This window comes from Numida meleagris, chromosome 1, assembly GCF_002078875.1.
Source record: "Numida meleagris isolate 19003 breed g44 Domestic line chromosome 1, NumMel1.0, whole genome shotgun sequence".
Lineage (NCBI taxonomy): Eukaryota > Metazoa > Chordata > Aves > Galliformes > Numididae > Numida > Numida meleagris.
In genome coordinates, this window is record NC_034409.1 from 10,349,364 (window position 1) to 10,370,025 (window position 20,662).

Consider the following 20,662-nt stretch of genomic DNA (forward strand, 5'->3'; position numbering starts at 1 on the left):
TGCAACCAGTAAATAAAGTGTATGAGATTAAGAAATTTATTCATGGACATATTGCGTATCCAGGTTTGCATATTATATTCACATGTTCCCATTGGATTCCTACACTAACAAAGCAAATCACAGAACATCACAGTGATAATAAATACATTAAAATTAGGTAAAGTTTAATTGTGTATTAATTTATATTGTCAGTGCATTTTCTTCATGACCAGTACACTGGTATCATTGACCTCTCAAGCTTTTGGCTCATGACTTCTTAATCAGAATCATAACTACACAGGAAGTTATATTCTCTTATCATAAGCTTGCTTTTTGTTTTGTTTTGTTTCTGTTTTGTTTTGTTTACTTTTCTAGTTCTTTCCCATCTTTAATGAAGTGTCAAAATCTGATATTTTGAGGAACTGATATTAAAAATGTATTGAATTGCAATAATTAAAATGATTCACTCTATTTTAATTCTACTTTTTATTTTTTTTCTGTTACACACTAATTCTGACTTTCAGTTAAAATATCTAGAAAATTCTTCAAACTGGAAGATGTCATTTTAAATACTGATATCCGTCAAAAAGTTCAGATTATCATATAATTTCAGAACTCTTTAAAAATAGCATAAAGAGATTTCTGGAATGTACTTTCTCTTCAGTTTTATTATTTGTTGTCATTCTGATTTTAAAATACATGACCTGCAAATTCCCAGTCATTTTTTAATTAATGTTGTGACTTGTAGATTAATGCAATATCTATGTATACCATATACATTTTCACGAAAGAATTTCTTTATTGATGTTCTGAAAATTTAATGCAATCAGAATAACATTTCAGTCATACGAGTATTTCAGATCTCTGATTTGGAACTCTATTTCTCTCTGTTGTCATCAGAGTAATAAATTCAACAAAGCATATAAAAGACAAAGATTGTGTGCTTTTTAGATTTAGGAAACTAGTCCCCTAAAAGGAATCAATAACCCAGATTTGGCTGCCTGTGCTACTTACACAAATTTTGCATGATATCTAAATTATAAATATTCTCTTAGCTACCTCTAATCATGCTGTCACATTCATATAACAGAACAGGACAATTCTGAGGTACAGTCTTTGGCTTCAGAAGAGATAGATCTGTACTAGTGAAGTGCTGTGCCTAATAGCTTTAATTTAATCCCAGAAAATGTACTTGTCTGAATCCCACTGCAGGAATGCTATGGCATTCCTCTTTTTAGCGCTAGAATTACGTAGGTTGCTCTTAAAGTTATGCCTCCTATTTCTTTCCTTGGAAACTACAACACATACAAAAAGTACAATAACTCAATTTGGTAGAGCAAATTCTCAGCTACAAAACACTACTTTTCAGCATAGTCACTACCATTAGCTATTCATTTTTCTCAGGGAAGAACAAGAGCCTGAATGCCATGCTTATAAAATCTGCACCAGTGAAGGTGCCCCACTGTAACTGTCGCTACTGCTGAAATGCATTGCCCATGGGCTTGCTGTCCTTACATCCATTGGTTGATCTCCATAAATGTTCAGCAAGCGTCAGAGAATGTCCATAAATGAAATTGTTTCCACATGGAAGAATTCAACAACCTCTTTTGCTTTGTATGTACATCCACGTCAGACACCATTTTGTCAGACTGCCTCTCTGCTGCCATTTGTCACACAGCAACAAAATGTAACATAATATTGGTGGGAAGGTTCAGCCTCTACTGCCATATCACCATCTGCCTCTTATGTTGTGGGCCAACATAAGAAAATAGGAGGCATTTCTTTCAGAGCAGTTCTCATAGAAAGGTGAGATCTTGAAGATAATTTATATCAGGAAAAATATTTTGAAGATGGATCCTAAACCAAAATTTGCATAGATGTCATGGTTTTGTGATTTTCGGTTATTGGTATTCCACATCATAACATCATGTAGTGGACATACCTAGTTCTCAGAAGAGAAGGACTACTACAGTCCCCACGGTACTTTACTCCTCTGTTACCATTTTCCAGCCGGAGGGAAAAGATAAAAGCTCGCAGTATAAAAACTTGCAGATCACGAGACCTCGTCCCTTTTTCCGCCGTCTCTTGTCTTGGCAGCACCTCGCTCTCCAGCCGTCTTATCGTCGGTAGTAGAGTAAGGCCTACCTTGATTTTGGGACATTCTCTCTCTCTGTATTGGATTTATCAGCTTAAATTGTAATTATATTGTATTATAGTATATTGTTTTGCATTCCAATATTTTATTTAGTAAATTAGTTTTGTTTCTCCTCAGATTGTTGCCGCTGTTCTTTGCTCTCAGGGCCATCTCCCTACCCTTTTCCCCTTTCCCCTTTTCCCGGGACGTGGGCCCGTGGGTCCCCCGTCCCCTTCGTCACAGAATCGGGCCTAGCGCCCGTAAACCGTTGACAATAGAGCAAGCCAACTAGAAAAGCCTGAGTATGGGAATTAATCTCAGTTCTTCTCCAGAGTTAGACTCTTGATTTATGGCTTCCTTTTGTGCTCTTATCTTTATCAATGACATAGGCAGTGGGATTGAGTGTGTCGTCAGCAAGATGAGTAGTGTAGTTGACACAATAGAAGGGAGAAGTGCCATCCAGAGGGATCTGGATAGGCTCAGAAAATGAGCACACAATAATTTAATGAGGTTTAACAAAGTCAATAGCAAGGTGTTGCAGGTATGAGTACAGGCTGGGAGAAAAACTCATTGAGAACAGTCCTGCAGAGGACTTGGGGGTCTAGATGAATGAAAAGCTGAACATGAGCCACCAGTGTGCTCTTGCAGCCTGGAAGGCCAACTGTATCCTAGGCTCCATCAAAGAGGTGGCAGGAGGGTGAGGGAGGTGATTGTCCCCCTCTACTCTGCCCTTGTGAGGACTCATCTGGAGTACTGCATCCAGGTCTGGGGCCCCCAACACAGGAAGGATGCAGAGCTGTTGGAGTGGGTCCAGAGGAGGGCTACGAAGACAATCAAAGGGCTGAAGCACCTCTCATAGAATCATGGAATCATAGAATCATGGAATCATAAAATCATAGAATCATAGAATCATAGAATCATAGAATTGCTCAGGTTGGAAAAGACCCTCAAGATCGTCAAGTCCAACTGCAACCTAACCATACTACCCTAACTCTAACAATCCACCCCTAGATCATGTCCCTGAGCACCACATCCAAACGGTTTTTAAACACATTCAGGGATGATGACTCAACCACCTCCCTGGGGAGCCTGTTCCAGTGCTTAACAACCCTTTCTGTAAAGAAGTTTTTCGTGATATCCAACCTAAACCTCCCCTGATGCAGCTTGAGGCCATTTCCCCTTGTCCTGTCACCCATGAGAAGAGACCAACTCCACTTTCTCTACAATCACCTTTCAGGTATTTGAAGAGAGCAATGAGNTTCTGTAAAGAAGTTTTTCGTGATATCCAACCTAAACCTCCCCTGATGCAGCTTGAGGCCATTTCCCCTTGTCCTGTCACCTGTCACCAGTGAGAAGAGACCAACCCCGTTCTCACTGCAATCACCTTTCAGGTATTTGAAGAGAGCAATGACGTCTCCCCTCAGCCTCCTCTTCCCCAGACTAAACAGCTCCAGTTCCTTTAGTCTCTCCTTGTAGGGCATATTCTCCAAGCCCTTCACAAGCCCTTCTTTGGACCTGCTCTCCTATGAAGAAAAGTTCAAGAAGTTGGGTGTGTTCAGCTTGGAGAAGAGAAGGCTCCAGGGAGATTTCATTGCAACCTTCCAGTACCTGAAGGGAGCTTATGAGCAGGAGGGGTCTGGCAGTGACAGAAAAAGGGGGGATGGCCTTAGACTAGAAGAGAAGAGATTTAGATTAGATTTTAGGAAGAAATTTTTTACTCAGAGAGTGCTGAGGTGGTGGAACAGGCTGCCTAGAGAGGTTGTGCATGGCCCATCCCTGGAGACATTCAAGGCCAGACTGGATGGGATCCTGGGCAGCCTGGTCTAGTGGGTAGCAACCCTGCCCATGGCAGGGGTGTTGGAACTAGATGATCATTAATGTCCTCTCCAGCCTAAGCCATTCTTTGATTCAATGATTCTCAGTATAAGGGATCTGCAATTCTGATGAGAAACAACAGACATTTAAAACAAATATCAATACACTGTAACTAGGGTCTGCCTTTTCTTTTGAGGCAGTATGCATAGATAGCTCTGTTAAGTAAAACAATCAGGAAATGTGAGTTAACAGTTCATTACCCCCAAAATTTGTTGTTGAAAATTTAAGACTTAAGAAATCTTCCTCTTAGTTTGCTGATGTGCAGGTTGCATTCAAGTCTGAGTACTCAACTGAATCAGCATGTTACTTGTTGATTAAATATGTATCTGAAGTCCAAAGAAATTTTTCTACAAATTCCTAAGGATTCTGAATTACATCATTAATATACGAGCATGGCATTTTAATGTGAGTCCACCAGTTTCAGAATGCTTTTCTAGCTCATTAAACTGTTTCTAGTGGATTTGAACAAAATAATTTCTGCCCCTTACCTACTTTTTTTTTACCTCATCATATTTATCTCTATCTTCTTTAGTTTCTTTTTCCTATTGTCCTCCATGTCTGTTTATTTTCTTTTCCTCTTGTAATGAAAATCAGTGAGAATTTGAACTAAGAGGAAATATGTTGAGGTCACTGAGAAAGTTAGGCATCTTACTGAGAGGAAATAAATACTTCCAGGGTACTTCCATGGCAACCATCATTTTATTCTATGTAGTCAGATTAATTGTGCCTCCAGAAGCCTATTTATTTCTAACAATGCTATCGTGAAAGCTAGAGTAATTAGCTAATTGCCAAAACGACAGATATCTGGTATTAGATGAAATGAATATGACCAAAATTAATAGCTATGTAAAAGTTAGAGGCCCATGTAAACATTCCCATTGGGAAAGAGCCGTATCAAGTAGCTATTTTATATTTTATTCAGTTTGTTGGTGGACAGCCAGTATGTTTATGCTGTGTTACATGGCAAATTGGAGTGTGTGCTTTCTGTGCCAAACAGAACAAAAATTTTATATTATTGAAGAAGACTGAAGTCTAGGGCAAAGGCTTGTTACATCTTTTCCGAAACACAGTGGAAGGAATGTTCATGTGAATTAGGATGAGAAATAGGCTTTTACATTGACTTAGTGGGGCTCATAATCCTGATGTGTCCCTCTTGCTCTCAACTGTGATGCTTTCAGATGTGAGCTCTGTGTCTTGTATAAAAACTGGTCTCCGCTGTTAGCCTCCTTCTTTCAACTTTTCTGCTACAGAACTTTGGAAATAAAGATGTAACAGGCTGCTGTTTATCATGCTAGATGGATACACTGATGTAAGTGGTAGAACATTTCAAGCTGTTATTATTTCCATAGCTCTTGAAAAGTAAAAGAAAAGAAAGAGAAAGCAAGGAAGGAAAGAAGATATATTCCATATACAGTGTCTGCCTCTTTTTCCTGTGGGTGCTTAATCGTATTCCCAAAGATTTATTTAAAGTGCTTCTATAACTGAAGGACATGTGCATAAAATAATCTCAGGCAAAAATACAGTTTGGTATCACTGAGCTTTAATATGTGAATTGAAACCACATTGTTTGATCTTCTAGGAGTAACTAAAGAAACACATTGGAATGGTAAAAAATAGCTAATCAGATATGTGGCATGGAAATTTACGCATTTTCAGAAGTGATGGTTTCATTTTCTTATTCAGAAGTTGTTCAAGTATTTGCATTAAAATCAAGTAAAGGGCAGAGGTTTATGTGTTTGCTTCCTTGTTTTATTTCCTCTTAAGGAATGGTAACGAATTAGTACGAAGCACTTATTATTCTATAGAGCATGAACATGCTATCATTTTCCAGGTTTTTTATGTGAACCTTTTTTTGCAGCAGGCTTCAAAAGCAACACACAAAACTGTATAATTGAAAATTCTTTGTCCAAGTAATTTAGCTCTTATTTTTGTTTGACTGAGTAGTATTTACACTGGAACTATGATAAGCAGCATAAAGAGCGTAAAAAGTCACAAATGAGTGCAAAGGTCATTAGTTTTGTAGCACAAAAAATTAGATGACCATAAACGTAAAAGGTTGGAAAATAGTTGAAGGAAGTATCAGTGCAAACTTGTTCTGCTTTTATACTGTTCCCTAGGCATCCTTCTTGGATTACTGTCAGATAAAATTCTGGTCTACACAGACTTGTCCTTCAACTCAATCTGTGGATTCTTAAATTAAAAAACAATGTTACTGATCTGGGGAGGTGAATATACAATGAGCATTAATCTGTACATTGCTATTTTAAGAAAGACTTCAAAATAACTTGCAAAAATAATACAAAATAAGAAATAATGTACTTCAGCTTAAGATAAATAATAATGGGTACAAAAAATACATAGTTTTCCATATTTTTTTTCTGTGTTACTATTGTAAATGCATTTGTTGCTTTATGTTTGTTAATATGAATTTGACTTTTTTTCAAAGAGAGTTTTATTTAAGAATCTGATTGAAAATATTGAAATAGACCATCATACCTCTTGCTTAGCAGAACTGTTCCAAAGTCAGAAACTTATTCTTTAACTGATCATTTTGAACGTGGAGAATGGGATCACAATTTTGGGAAAGAATAACAAAGTTGATGCATGTAAATAACTGGTGAAGTTTAGAATTGTAATTTCAGATCACAGTCTAAATTATGCTTCAATCTTACTTTTGTTGCAGAACTTCATATCAAAATACCTGTCAAGAGAATATGGTAAGGCAAGAATTTACTCTCTCATTTATCACTTCTGTTGAATATGCAGTTGAAGGCTAATCATCCCCACTCAAATTTCACCCATAAGAAAAAAATATAGTAATAAACTGTGAAAAGTGACGATCAAGTGCTTCATAGAAATAGATACAAAAATTGAACAGAGAAAAAGTGTGTATATTTCATTGGCATAGCAAATGCAGAGGAATCATGTTATTACCAATGTCATTTCAGTACACTGGGCAATATCAGTGGCTGAATATTTAAGGGACAAAACTGTGCTGAAAAAATGCTTCTCTTTAGTATATAAAGAAATGAATGCAACCAAGAAATTTAAGTTTGCACTCGACTTCCTTTGAGAGTCCCTGTCATGATTCTGCTGCCAAATGTCTCTTTTGATTACTTGACTATTTTCCAGTAGCTACATTACAAAGCTCATATCCCAAACAGGGAGACTTTCATTCAAATAAAGTACCCAAAGCTTGTTCTTGAAAAGAATTCAAGCTGAGATTCCTCCTCTGATAACATCTAGTCTGATGTCTTGGCAAGCTTTCTGTCACGGGGGTTACAAACCTTAAATCAGGAAAAATCAGAGCTTTACAGCCATCAATTGTAAGTTCTTTTTTGTTGTTTGTGTCTTCTCTGAGCTGCTATTAAGATGCTCACATGTTTCAGAGATTACAAGGAAACTGATGAATCCCTATTTAGATTTCTTTTTAAAATCTTTAACAGCACCTTAGGTAGAAGATCTCCTACTTGATATGAAAACCTAGAGAATTTACTCTTGACAAACAAGTTTTGAAAGGCTTCAATCTCTAGAATTAAAAGGACTGATGCTTTTGCCTCTGTATTTTGAATTGCTGAAATCATTCCATAATGTATAATTCACAGTCAAAATCCAAATTAACTAATGTTTCTCTAAACGTATTGAAAACAAATTTTCAAAATGCAGAATATCTACCAGCCAGAGGTATTAATGTTCTAAATCATTAATTAAAATTTGAATATTATATAACATGTTTGTTTGATTGTATGCTTGTTTGATTTTGTTTTTTCATTGTTTTAGATTTGTAAGTAAAAATGTCTTGATTTAAAATATTTGAAAAGTGTTTTATTCTGATAGTAAGAAAAATTACTGAAAATCAAAAATCTTCTAGGAAATCTAAATCTTTTTTCCAGTTTGGGATTTAAAATGTAAGAAGATCTTAGGGGAAAAAAAAACAAAAAAAAACAAAAAAACCCTCAATTTTATGGTTCATGCCAGTTAAATGAAAACAAAATTATTCAGACGGGTATGCTATATTTTGTTTTTTACTTAAGTGCTTGTTTGGTTTTCAGTGACTTACAAAACAGTTGAGGGGGCCTTTATTATCTGTACATACAAAAGTTGCAGAGTGAGCATTATCGTGTTGTCAAAATCACATATTTTGACACCTTAGATCAGGTACAATAATAATAATAATGGTATAAAAAGCAGGAGAATGGAGATTATCTTAGTGGTTGAATATTTAAGACTTGATATTTTCAAGCTTTTCCAACAATGAGTGAATATAAACTATACTTATTAATATAGTTTCCCTTGATTGTAATTAATCTTTGTAATTTACATAAAGGAATGAAGGATTTGTGAATCAAAAGAAAAAAAAAGAACAAGAACAACATATGGAAAAATGGAGAAATAGGTGGAAAAATGGAGAAAAAAGCAGAAAAATGGAAGTCAGTAAACCAGTGAACTGGGCCAAATGTTTGATTTTGGGATTAATCTGTCATAGGGAATGTATCTTCTGATAAGCATGAAAAAACACTTCTTTATTTGCTAAAAATGGAACATTTATGGAGAACACCCACAGAAACATATTTGGAGAGTTAAATAATAGGGAGAGTAACTATCCTCTGAGAAGTAACTCAGTAACTATGGTATGTAAATTAAGGGCTTTGGGGGTTGTTGCCTCATAATGAATGTATTCAGCTTCTGTTTGTTTTTCCAGCAGCCAGTACCACAACTTGATTTTAGCTGAAATAAAGGTCAAAAAGAGGTTAAATTTTTTCTTCCATCCTTGAATAACAAACAAAAAAAAATCTATTGTAAAGGTTTTGAGGAACACATTACATTAGGCCTTGATTAATATAGGCAAAGTACATTAGAACTGCCAATGGCATTTACATTTTATAGAATTATTGGCACTGCAGAAACTGATCAATTTGGAAATGAACAACAACAAAAAAAAGAAACAACACAAAATTAAACAAAAAGTGTAACATTCCTAATCCATATACTTAAACTCTGAGTACATACAAGGAATATTTCTTATGAGTAGAGTGAAGGTTTTTCTTGAATGCTAGAGTAGAAAAGTCAGATCTTAGGAATACTTAACCACAATACAGCACATTCCAAGAATCTTCACTTGGATATTACAGGGAATTTTTCTGAAAAGACTCATCTTTGCATGCAAATAGCTTGAAGTCCTTAGGTCCATGTAAATAACTCATTTAGGTGTTTAAATATCCAATTTTTATCTGATAAAATTTGATCAGATAGTTCCTACTAAAATCAACTTGGTATACATAAAATACATATACATAGGATTTTGGTTTTTTTTTTCCAAAATATTGAAAATAGTTATTTCCAAACTAATCTAGGAGGATTAGTTTGGCATCAGCTGCTGTTGGGCACCGTGCCATAAATGGCTTACATATCTTTTACACTGGAACTTAGAAGCTGTTTTGTTAGACATCTTATCTATCCTTAATCAACATATAACATATATGTAAAGAACAGTTACAGTGTGATTTACACAGGAAAGCCATAAAATATTTATGTTACTAAATGAGTGCAGGAACGGACACTGGATTACCTGGATTAGCTAGGGTTTAGGATTTGGATCTGAGTGCCGTAGAGTCTGAATGTGAGCAGTTACGAATTATGTATGTTGGAATATTATGAACATATGTGAAAGAAACATACAGAAAGAAGCATGACCAGGTCACTTTGTTGCTGATGTTCCTTTTTAACCTCAGCAACTTCAAAGCTACACATTTCATACCCCAGGTGCATATATCTGTGTATAATGTGATAACCTATACATTTTTACATATATATTGCATGATTTTTCATGGTTTACACCATGAAAGTGTTCAGCTGAGGTGTGAAGACTGTTTACAAAAGCCTGCTTTTGAGTAAAGTGCATCCGTAAAGGTTCAAGTCAAACTTTGTGCCTATAATGCCAGGTAATAGTCTCTGACTAATTTTTGTTCATAAACTATGACACAAGCTGAAGGAAAAAGAAGCTTTTTAAAGCTGGATAGTTTAGACTACTAAATCCACATGGGATTTTATCAGTGAATGCCATGTAGATTAGTGCCTACATCGCAGAGGGAGGTGTAGATCTTGTCATCATCCTGGAGTCTCCCTGGTGGGTAATCATCAGCAACAAGCCTCATCTGAGATGCCAAACTCTCCCACTTCACTGCATGGGGGTGTACGCACTTGACTGGTGGGGTGAATTTGCCTTCTGGGACCAGCAGTTCAGATCTGCAGCATTTAGTATGATTACATGCAAAATTCTTTTGGCTGAACCTGAAATGTTGGACTCAGGGGGCAGCTGAGCTTTGACATTCAACTACACATACTAATCCCTGTGCTGGGATCTTGTTATCCTCTTCTTTTCCCTTTTCCTTTCAATTTTCATCCCTCTCCCCATTTACCTTTTTCTTTCTTTTTTTTTTTCTTTTGTTTTCCTTTTTTTTTTTTCTTTTAACCTGCATGAAGATATCTGGAGGCTTGAGCTGGAAGGTGCCATGTGACCAGCTGGTCTCTGCCTCAGGTGCCTTAGCAGGGTTAAACTCTGCTTAAACTCTGCCTTTCTGAGCAGTCCATACTTTTGTCTTTTCCTTTCATGGTCTCAAGCTCAGTTTATTATTTATTTTTAAGACAATAAAAAAAAGCTCCTGCTTATAAAATACGTATATATATATATTTTTTGCTTCTCAAGTAGCTTGAAACCTTTTCATCAATCAACTCAGTGTTCAATAATTACTATGCAGACTCGCTTATTTTGTTGGTCTTATTATCCAATGGAACCTTAGCATAGAAATTGTTACAAAGTGAAAAGGTTTATTTTGAACACAATAGGCGATTCACATGATAGATATCAGTTCATTTAGAAAAGCTTTCCTTTAGAACTAATTTAGACTTGGTACTACTGTTTGTGTGTGAAGATTCCTGCCAAAACTGTGAATATCTAGCATTTCTGAGTAGCAAGTTACATCTGAAAAACAGATCCAACTGCGGTTATGGTCAGAAAACAAAATATAAAAATAGCAATTTCTATGTATTTGGTCATGTCTGCTTACTTTTCCAACCAAAATAAAACTTTTTCAAACTTTTTATTCATGTAGGCAATCCAGAGCCAATATATCTTTGGTAAAGTATACAGTAACTCTTTTCTTTTTAGATACAGTTAGATATATGGTTAGATATAACCATGACACATAACAGAATATTCTCACATAAAACCTACAACTTTGGTTAAACTGTTTAGCTCTTTATTTTCTCTATATGCTAGCTAAGTCCTGACATGGAATTATTTTTAGAAAGGCTAAGAATGAAATGTGATATTTGAAGGCTTTCTTCATACTGAATTTCATTTCAAGGTAAAATTTCATTGAACTGAACTAAAATATTATGCTTCAGTTGTAAAATACATGGGGCAAGAAGACACAGAAAAAGGATTATTCTACATTTTGCCGTATATGATGCAGGACCAAAGAGCATTTTCAATTCCCAGATCCAGATGCAAACCTTTGCCTTGACTGCTTCTGAATGTAGCATCTGAACGTAGCACCTATAGGATCTTTTCCTTTCTAATCTCTCTTCATTTTCTGGCCTTCCACTCTGAATGCACTAGTTTTCTCTAGAGGAAAATATGTAAGGATTATGTAAAAGGCATAGGTGTCCTCCAGCAGGTCCCCAGAACTGGACAAATAGAGAATCAGGACTAAGGCGTTGCACCTGCCTGGAATAATACATGCAGACAAAAACGTCTATGCCCACGACTTAAACTCTCAGGCAGAACGGCAAAAATATCATGAATAATACACAGGATTGTGTATTAGTAATAGGAATCCACACATATAAATATTTTATCATCTAGGGAGCATCTTAGCCTTCATGAGACACATCAGAAACCCTCCTCGAGTTCAGGAGAAATTTGACTGCAGGCAAAACAGTCCCCCTTAGGGAAGTCAGTGGCAAAAAACCTACTTGACTTTAATGGGGCGTGATTCTGTGCTTTATACAAAAAAGGTCACTTATCACATGCATGGACAAGTCAAATACATCTGGTTAACAGAATATGGATATTTTGGGCTCAGCATGGTGCTATGATTTTTTTTTTTTTTTTTTTTTTGCTTATTGTTATATTTACGTCCATCTTAAAGCACAAGAAAGAAAACAGAAACTGAGATATCCATATTCTGTTATTTGAAGTGGACAAGGATTCCACACAAGGTCAATGGCACTGGGAATACAACTTCTCTCTTCTCAGGTAGTGCACCTCTAAGGAACTCCAGCAAATAAAGTATTATTCTTAGGAGAAAGACAAGAACAGCCTCTAGAAAAAAAAAAAAAACTTAATAATTTTCATTCTTCACGTTTCAGAAAGGTTTTTTTTTTTTTCACATAGATATGTTTTTCCTGTAACACCAAATGTTTAAAATATTTTCTTCACAGACTCTCTCAACTCCTTACTGTCCCTTTTCCTTCTCTTACCAAGACAGCAATTCTCAAATGGGAAATTTTTGTTTTGCCACTGGGCATAAATAGGGTGAAAGGAGTGTGTATATAGATATATATATATAAAAGCACATATAAACACATATATATACTCATATATGTATTTTTGGGGAATAAAGAAAAAACTGAATACAAGATAACAATTAACATTTTTTACTTCAAAAACATCCCCACTGTTAAGAAAAGCTCCTTATCAGCACTAAATCTGGGCAAGGGAAACCGGCCTGGAGAAGGAGATCCATTTATGACCCATATGGCATGGGTCCACATGCAACACTCAGATTTATTTGTGGAAAACTGAGAGAAATGTTTTCCTGCTGCCTGTGTCGTTACATGCTTGTGCTATAGACAGTAGGTTGGTGCATGGGATAAAGAAATGGTTTAAATTAAGGCAAAACTTTTCCTGAAGTGTTTATTTTTGTACGCCCACATGTCGGAAGGCCAGCCTCATGACTTTAAACAAACACCAGTGCCATTGCTTCCATGAAGTTAAAATGAAGTGCAATAGAAGAATTACAGTCATTTTGTCTGTGATGGAAGGAAGGACGAGCCTTGCTATGGACTGAGGTTTGCCTTCACAGAATGACACCAGACAGCTGATACTTGACCTTTAGATTCCCCTGAGTTGCCACAATTTTTGGGAAGTGGCACTTGTCAGATGGCCAAAAGGGTGACAGAAAGGGCAGGCCAATAGCCAAGGGGAGTCACGGGAGGAAAGGTGAGTTTCCTAACGTGTAAATGGTCTTGCTTTGTCCCTGGCCCTGGGGCAGGAGAAGTCCTGCTGGAACAGGCATTGATGAAATTGGTGGATGAAAAGCTTGATGCAAGCCAGCAGTGTGCGCTTGTGGCCTAGAAGGCCAACTGTATCATGGGCTGCATCAAAAGAGGGGTGGCCAGCAGGGAGAGGGAGGTGACTGTCTCCCTCTGATCTGCCCTTGTGAGGCCCTACTTGGAGTACTGTGTCTAGCCCTGGGGCCCCGAGCAATGGAAGGATGTGGAGCTATTGGAGTGGGTCCAGAGGAGGACCACGTAGATGATCAGAGGGCTGGAACTGGAACACTTCTCCTATGAATAAAGGTTGAGGGAGCTGGACTTGTTCAGTATAGAGAAGGCTCAGGGGATACCTCAGTGCGGCTTTCCTGTACTTAAATGGAGCTAATAATCATAGAATCATAGAATCATAGAATCATAGAATCATAGAATCATAGAATCATAGAATCATAGAATCATAGAATCATAGAATCATAGAATGGCCTGGNATAGAATCATAGAATCATAGAATCATAGAATCATAGAATCATAGAATGGCCTGGGTTGAAAAGGACCTCAAGGATCATCGAGTCTCACCCCCCCCGCTAAGTGCAGGGTCGCCAACCACTAGACCAGGCTGCCCAGAGCCATGTCCAGCCTGGCCTTGGACACCTCCAGGGATGGGGCATCCACAACCTCCCTGGGCAACCTGTTCCAGTGCGTCACTCCCCTCTGTGTGAAAAACTTCCTCCTAATATCTAACCTGAATCTCCCCTGTCTCAGCTTAAAACCATTCCCCCTTATCCTATCGCTATCTACCCTCACAAACAATCGATCCCCCTCCTGTTTATACGCTCCCTTCAAGTACTGGAAGGCCACAATGAGGTCTCCCTTGAGCCTTCTCTTCTCCAAACTAAACAAGCCCAGTTCCCTCAACCTTTCCTCATAGGAGAGGTGCTCCAGCCCTCTGATCATCTTGGTGGCCCTTCTCTGAACTCTTTCCAAGAGCTCCACGTCCTTCTTGTGCTGGGGCCCCCAGGCCTGGACGCAGTACTCCAGATGGGGCCTCACAAGAGCTGAGTAGAGGGGGACCACCACCTCCCTCTCCCTGCTGACCATTCCTCTTTTAATGCAGCCCAGAATCAAGAGGGAGACAAACTTTTTTACATGGGCAGATAGTGATAGGACAATGGGGAATGATTTTAAACTGAAAGAAGGGAGATTTAGATATGTGGAAGAAATTTTTTACTCAGAGAGTGCTGAGGCACTGGAACACATGGCCCAGAGAGCTGTGGATGTCCCATCCTGGAGGTGTTCAAAGCCAGGTTGGATGGGGCCCTGGTCAGCCTGATCGGTGGGGTGGCAATTCTGTCTGTGGCAGGAGGTTTGGAACTGGATGATCTTTAAGATCCCTCTCAACCTAAGCCATCCTGTGATTTTATGATTCTATGCTGCCTATGAATAGGGGCAAGGGGCAGGTGGAGAAAGGGGGAGGTCATTAGGGGAGATGTCTAGAGGAAGGGACAGGTTTATTCTGGCCACAGGTGAGAGAGCAAAGGGGTTGGGGGCCAGGATGGAGCAGGGTGAAGATCTGAGGGACTCAACAGCAGCAGCCACGGGCCCTGGGACAGGGGTGGGGAACCTGGTCCAGCCCGGCCCGACCCGGTACTGGCCCTGAGCCCCGGCAGGGACTGCGGGAGGGAGGCGGCGGGGGGAGGAGGGAGGAAGGAGGCAGGCACTCGGCGGTGGGAGCCCTCTCCTTGGGCTGTCTGCGGGGCGGGAGGGGAGGCAGCTCCCGGGGAGGGGAGGGGGAGAGGAGGCAGAGAGGATATGTTGTTGAACAGTTTCTTACCGTAAGAGGGAGTTGGGACCCAGATCTTTCCAGTTAATCACACAACAAACTTAGATCATCGCAATAAAAAGCAGCTCGGCTCACTCTGACTCCTTTAGTGACCGGCTGTGCACAGGGTCCTTCCGAGGAGCCATCTCCTCCCCGCCAGCCGCTGGGGGGGCCGCCAGCACCATGTGGGCAACCCAACTCCTGCCAGCCTTGCTGCTCCATCAGCTGCTGCTGCCTCCCATCACCATCCCTGCGGCAGGTTAGTTCTTCTATCACTTCTCTAGCGACACCCCCCACCCCTCCCCAGCTCACAGCTGCGTCCTTCCCCTCTCTCCCTCTACCCGGCGCCCCTCAGCTCTACCTGCGCTGCACCAGCACGGGGCGCGGCTCGGGGTGAGGTTCTGGGTGCCGGTGCCCATCCCGGGTCGGCTCGGGACAACCTGTGCTCGGCGGGGACAAGCTGGGTGGTGTAGGAGTGCTTCCATCACCTCCCCTCCCGGTGAGGGGCACTCGGGAGTCTCCCAGGACAGGGAGATCGGAGAGCGGGAGGAGGACGTTTCATCGCTGCCTATGGTCAGGGTATGAGGAAACATCTGCCCATAATTTCCGAGTGCTAGGATAAATGTTAATTTAAATAAATTGACAAGGAATACCCAAAGCACAAGATAGTATGCTGCTGAAGGGGAATGCCCTTGCTGGAGTTCAGCAGCACAAACGTGCTATTTCCAGACTGAAGTACTTGTAATTTCATTAGACGTTCCCGATGAAATCCGGGAGCGGGGGGGGGGAAGTGAGGGGGGAAGGAACAAACAATAAGTAATCAAGTGCTGGAAGCTCTTTAGCTGAATTTCTTTCCTGAAGTGTCCCCCTTGGACTGGTTATCTGGAGAGCTAACTCTGTGTTTCTATTGGCCCTCTGGGGAGATGTTTGAGGAAAAAAGTTTGCAAAGGTTTCTACAAACCTTTCCTTCCTTCCTTCCACCAACATTGTTAGGGTCAGACCTTTGCACAGACAGAAACAAAAGACAGCCACAGTTCAGGGAAAGGATCTGGCAGGAGTAGGCAGAGTGAGAGCAGGCACATGCAGTGTCTGGGTTCAGGGGCAAGGCTTGAGGGCACCAAGCAATGGATATTGCAAGAGATATCAATGGCTTCCAATATATGATTACATTTTCTTGTAAAAAATAATAAATATTTTGAAATAATATTTTAAAGTGGAATAGTTTGTGATCTGAGTGTGCAAGTCCAAAAAAATTGGTAGCATCATGTGCAGTGGACAGTCATTTTCCCCCTCTATTAAGAGTGCAGTTCTGTAGAGTGCTGAACATCTCACGAGAGCTTCTGTGTTCAGTCTGCTCAATGCTGATTATGTTTTCATGGGCACTAGTAGCAGGTGAAACAGAGATACAGCCACTATACTACTACATTTTTCTGAACTCGTTTTCCACATACATTGCAATTTCCGTTCTATGGACATGTGACCTTTCAGAAAATTTGATGACTAGAGCTAGTTAGGAATTTTCTGAGGAAATATTGTGGTGTTTTTTTTTTTTTTTACTGGAAAATGCTGAGCTATCAGAACTTTTCCTTTTAGACAGAAAATTTCTTTGGCCTAGCTCCCTCATATCGAATGAAAGAGAAATTTGCATCAAGAAATGTTCACAATAGCTTGGAATACCTGATCGTGAGCAGTTCTCACCCAGGATAGAAACTCATCAACTGATGAGTTTGAAATAAAGCAGAACAGTCTCCTGTAACTTCATTTGGCCAACCAGACAGAAATTGGTGTATAGCCAAGTTCATAAGAAGCTAGGTTGTGCTTAATCCCTTGATGATTAGGACACTTTCCTTGAAAGAGAGAAAGTCCTTGTTCTGCCTGACTGTAGTCAGGTCTCTATTTTCCCAAGTTCAATCTAATACTCTGATGGAAGATTGAGAAATTGATACTATGAGTATCAGTAGACTGATGATTATGGTTGTACTCTAACCAATGGACTCTTCAGTTTAGTGTATGGTTCATCCTGATGTGGAGGGAAATAAGATTTCCTAAGCTTCAGAATTTTTCTTAGAGTAGAACCTGTTTTCTGGCCAACTTTCATAGTGACATTTTCTTGGCAACACTCCCTTTCTTAACTTTCCTCCCCCACCTACCTTAATATTAATCAATCCTATTGTTTATTTTATGGACAAGAAAGATGACTCTTACCACACATTGCCATTGTAGTTACCTTGGTTTGTAAAAATTGGTGATCCTCAACAAATGTTTCAGGATTTTACAATGTAAGGAAGAGGAAGCTGTGTTAGTTTCTGAAAATAAATTGATTACTTTCTAAACACGCATGGTCTCTTTTCTAAAGGGTTTTGAATTATTTTTACTGAGAGGTTTTCAAGAAAGCTTAACATATATCTATATATTTATTATTTTTATATATGAAAAAAGCTAAGTGATGAAAACAATGAAAAAATATATATAAGACGTATTTTGCTAATGCATACCCATAGGTTTTTCTATTAATGTTCTGTCAAAGTTGAGTTTAAATTTACCTAATAATGAGTCTTATTTATTCTGTGACTGGATCTTTTAGGTTTGGGCTCCATCGTCCTAAGTTCTGTGTGAAGACAATGTCCTGTGTAACTGAGTTTTCTTAATAATATACGTGCAGTTATTTTATTGGGAAAAAAAAGGAGCGTGAAGAAACCTTCATGCTAGCAACCTGTCCATCCCATCAGTTTTGAGTTTCTTTATAATATGTGGAAGAGAAGAAGCTGATTGGTGGAAGTGATAAATGTACAAGATTCCTATAGATTACTTTCCTAGTCATTATCAGTAAGTTAGTTTCCTGTAAGTTCTATCACTTGCAGAAAGAAATTAATCTGAAGCTAATAACTTTATCAGAGTTTTCTTCCTTACTCAGACATTATTAATATTCAGTTTTCTTAGTATTTCTTTATTAGTGTTAATCTAGTGAAACCGAGGCTGGATATGTAAAGAAACTAGATTGGTATCTTGCAAAAGAATGAATGAATGAATAAAGATTAATCTAAATTAAAGATATTTTTCTGCAAAAGACTGGCATCTGAGTGTTTCTTTACCATTACTTCTTAACACTTTCTGTAGTTTGGACCATTTGAAGAAGTTTCTAATGAAGATGTCAGAGCTGCACTTAGTTCCTATAAATAACTGTTGCTTAAAAAAATCCCATACCAGTAATCGATGTATGAAAGTTGTGTATTCCTGTGGTCTGCATAGCTGCAAATATTTTAAAGTTTAATGTGATTTATACTTCCCCACCCCAGCTGTAGATAGTCATTATTCTATATGCTGTCAACAAAGCAAAATGCTACTCTGCCAGTTGGAAGACTGTATTCCTTCTGTTTAATGGAATCCTTTTGGTGCTCAGTGCCAGGGGCTGCTTGTTTTGCTCTCGCATGTAATACGCTCTTACCCTGCTTAACAGATTTTCTGTTTCTATTAATGCCATTTTCATAAGCAACCTAGCAGGAGAACTTAGAGTTGAAAGACATGAGATTAAAGCGTTGCATAAAACTCTGGAAAATTGTGCATTGAAGTCAAGGAAAGGAAAGCCTCTTATTGGAGGAGTTCATCTGTCATTATTGTAATACTTCAACTGAGGCCAGGGTTGGAAGGGAAATTCACAGACTCCCTTAGAGAGCATAATATCTCCCTTTTGGATCTTTACACTGAACATTAGTTTGCCACTTAAGCATTTCAAACTTTTCTAAGGAGATTTGAAGGCAGGATAACTGGGCCTCTTGATGGGTAAAAGCTTTATGTGGGGAGGACAGAGTTGCCCTGAACTTTTTGCAATTGCATGTAGTGAATGAGTACTGGATTTTCACTTTCTCCCATCAGTCTTGAGGTGGGGGGTAGAAGGGTAGAGGCTACAAGGCAGGTTGGAGGTGAGAAGGAATTGATTTCCACACTTGCTTGGAAAGCAGGAATAGCAGAATTGGCATCTTCCAGATGTGCGCAAAGTTTGTACACTGCAGTAAGAAATTAGGGCAGCTACAAAGCATTGTGAAGGGGTGAGGATATCCTTAACTTTCCCTCATCTCTTTTCCATGGGTTTTTTTGGCAGTCCCAGTAGAGGATAGTAGAACTATTCCTGTATATGATTAGTACCCACACGTAAAGCAGTGTTGCAGTGAAGCAGAGCTAGGAACATGCTCCAGATTAGTCAGATGTTCTGGCAAAATCTAGCTACGGGAGATGGAGCTAAATGAACTGTGGGCCTCCACCCATGTGCTGCCTGATGTGCCTGGCCATGCCTGGCAGTCCTCAGTGCTGCTGGCACAGTGCAGGACTGGCTGCTCCATTCATCTCCCATCAGCTCCAACTCTTCCTATGACTCCTTGCCTTGGCCAGCAGCACATTTTTTATGTATACAACATGTAGCAAGGGTCTTGTCACTCCTCATACAGGTCCTTCTTTGTTTTGCCTAAATCACTGTCTTGTCTGCTTGTGCTTTTCTTTTTACTCCCCCCTCTGAACCCAGACACTCAAGTTGTGGCTGAGACCCCATTGCAAATGGGGCACACAATGCACAGGGTGGCTTGGAAAAAAGCATCACATATTTGTAAAGATTGTGGTATGCAATGCAAAATAGAAGGGATTTAATTATTGTGCAGATGAATAGGAAGAAAAATCTTAGAAGGGAAAAAGTTCTCTGTGATTTAGCCAGAGGTTAGATACACCAAGTCATAGTACAAACTGCAGACCGTTTGTTTCTGCCAATGGGTCTCAGCATCCTGCTGTGCAGATAACCTTTTCCTGGAAGAGAAAGAGCTGTCCTTTTGCTTCTACCATCCAATTACAGAACATGCTATCAGTTGTTAGCGTTATCCTTTGTTTCTTGAGTTTTCATGCTGACTATAGGAGAGAGTTACAAAGGATGGGCTTAGCAAAAACTTGAAGTTGGGTTCCATAGAAAATGACAATCTTTGCAGCTGCTAATGAGGGATATGTGTGCATGGGTGTGTATGTGTGTGTGGGTGTGTGACTGAGTGGTAATATGCAACATAAAGCCAAAAAGAAATATATTCTTTGCATTTCTTGAATCTGCTCAATGACTAGACTGAAAGCCAATATAAAAATAAGGAAAAAATTATCTCTGTATTATATATTGCAAACTACTTTCTAAAAATTGCAGATTTTTTTTTTTCTGAGATGGCTCTTTTGCCAAGAAAATAAATTTCAGAAGTTAAGAAAAATCACATGATGCTCCAGATACCTTTCTGGGAAACTATTTATTTGTGACAAGCAAGAGATGACTCTTTGGACAGCTGTTTTTATTTTGGTGACATTCCATCTGTATAGCTGACTGCAGTTCTTATGGGTATGGTTGATAAACTTTTCCATGCCAAATTATTGTTTTACATAAATAATGACATTAAACTTAATCTGGCATCTAAATCTACTTAATGTAAAAGGTTATTTTCTTGGGCACATTTCAGAATTGTTTCAGTTTTTCATTATGTCTTTCTTTCCTTCCTTCCTTCCTTCCTTCCTTCCTTCCTTCCTTCCTTCCTTCCTTCCTTCCTTCCTTCCTTCCTTCC

The 20,662-nt window shown here is 39.0% G+C and overlaps 1 protein-coding gene across 4 annotated transcripts in view; it reads left to right on the top strand.

The window, feature by feature from the left end:
• Positions 14,555-20,662, top strand: part of HGF (hepatocyte growth factor) — a 63,245-nt gene continuing 57,137 nt past the window's right edge. For 2 of the 4 annotated variants that reach the window (XR_002434376.1, XM_021384690.1), the window contains exon 1: positions 14,555-15,345. Coding sequence is in view for 3 of the 4 variants with exons in the window: in XM_021384690.1 (XP_021240365.1) it covers positions 15,270-15,345 (76 nt within the window). In the remaining variant the exon portion in view is untranslated. The remainder of the gene's footprint in view (positions 15,346-20,662) is intronic. The other 2 variants (XM_021384689.1, XM_021384688.1) reach the window with 2 other exon arrangements.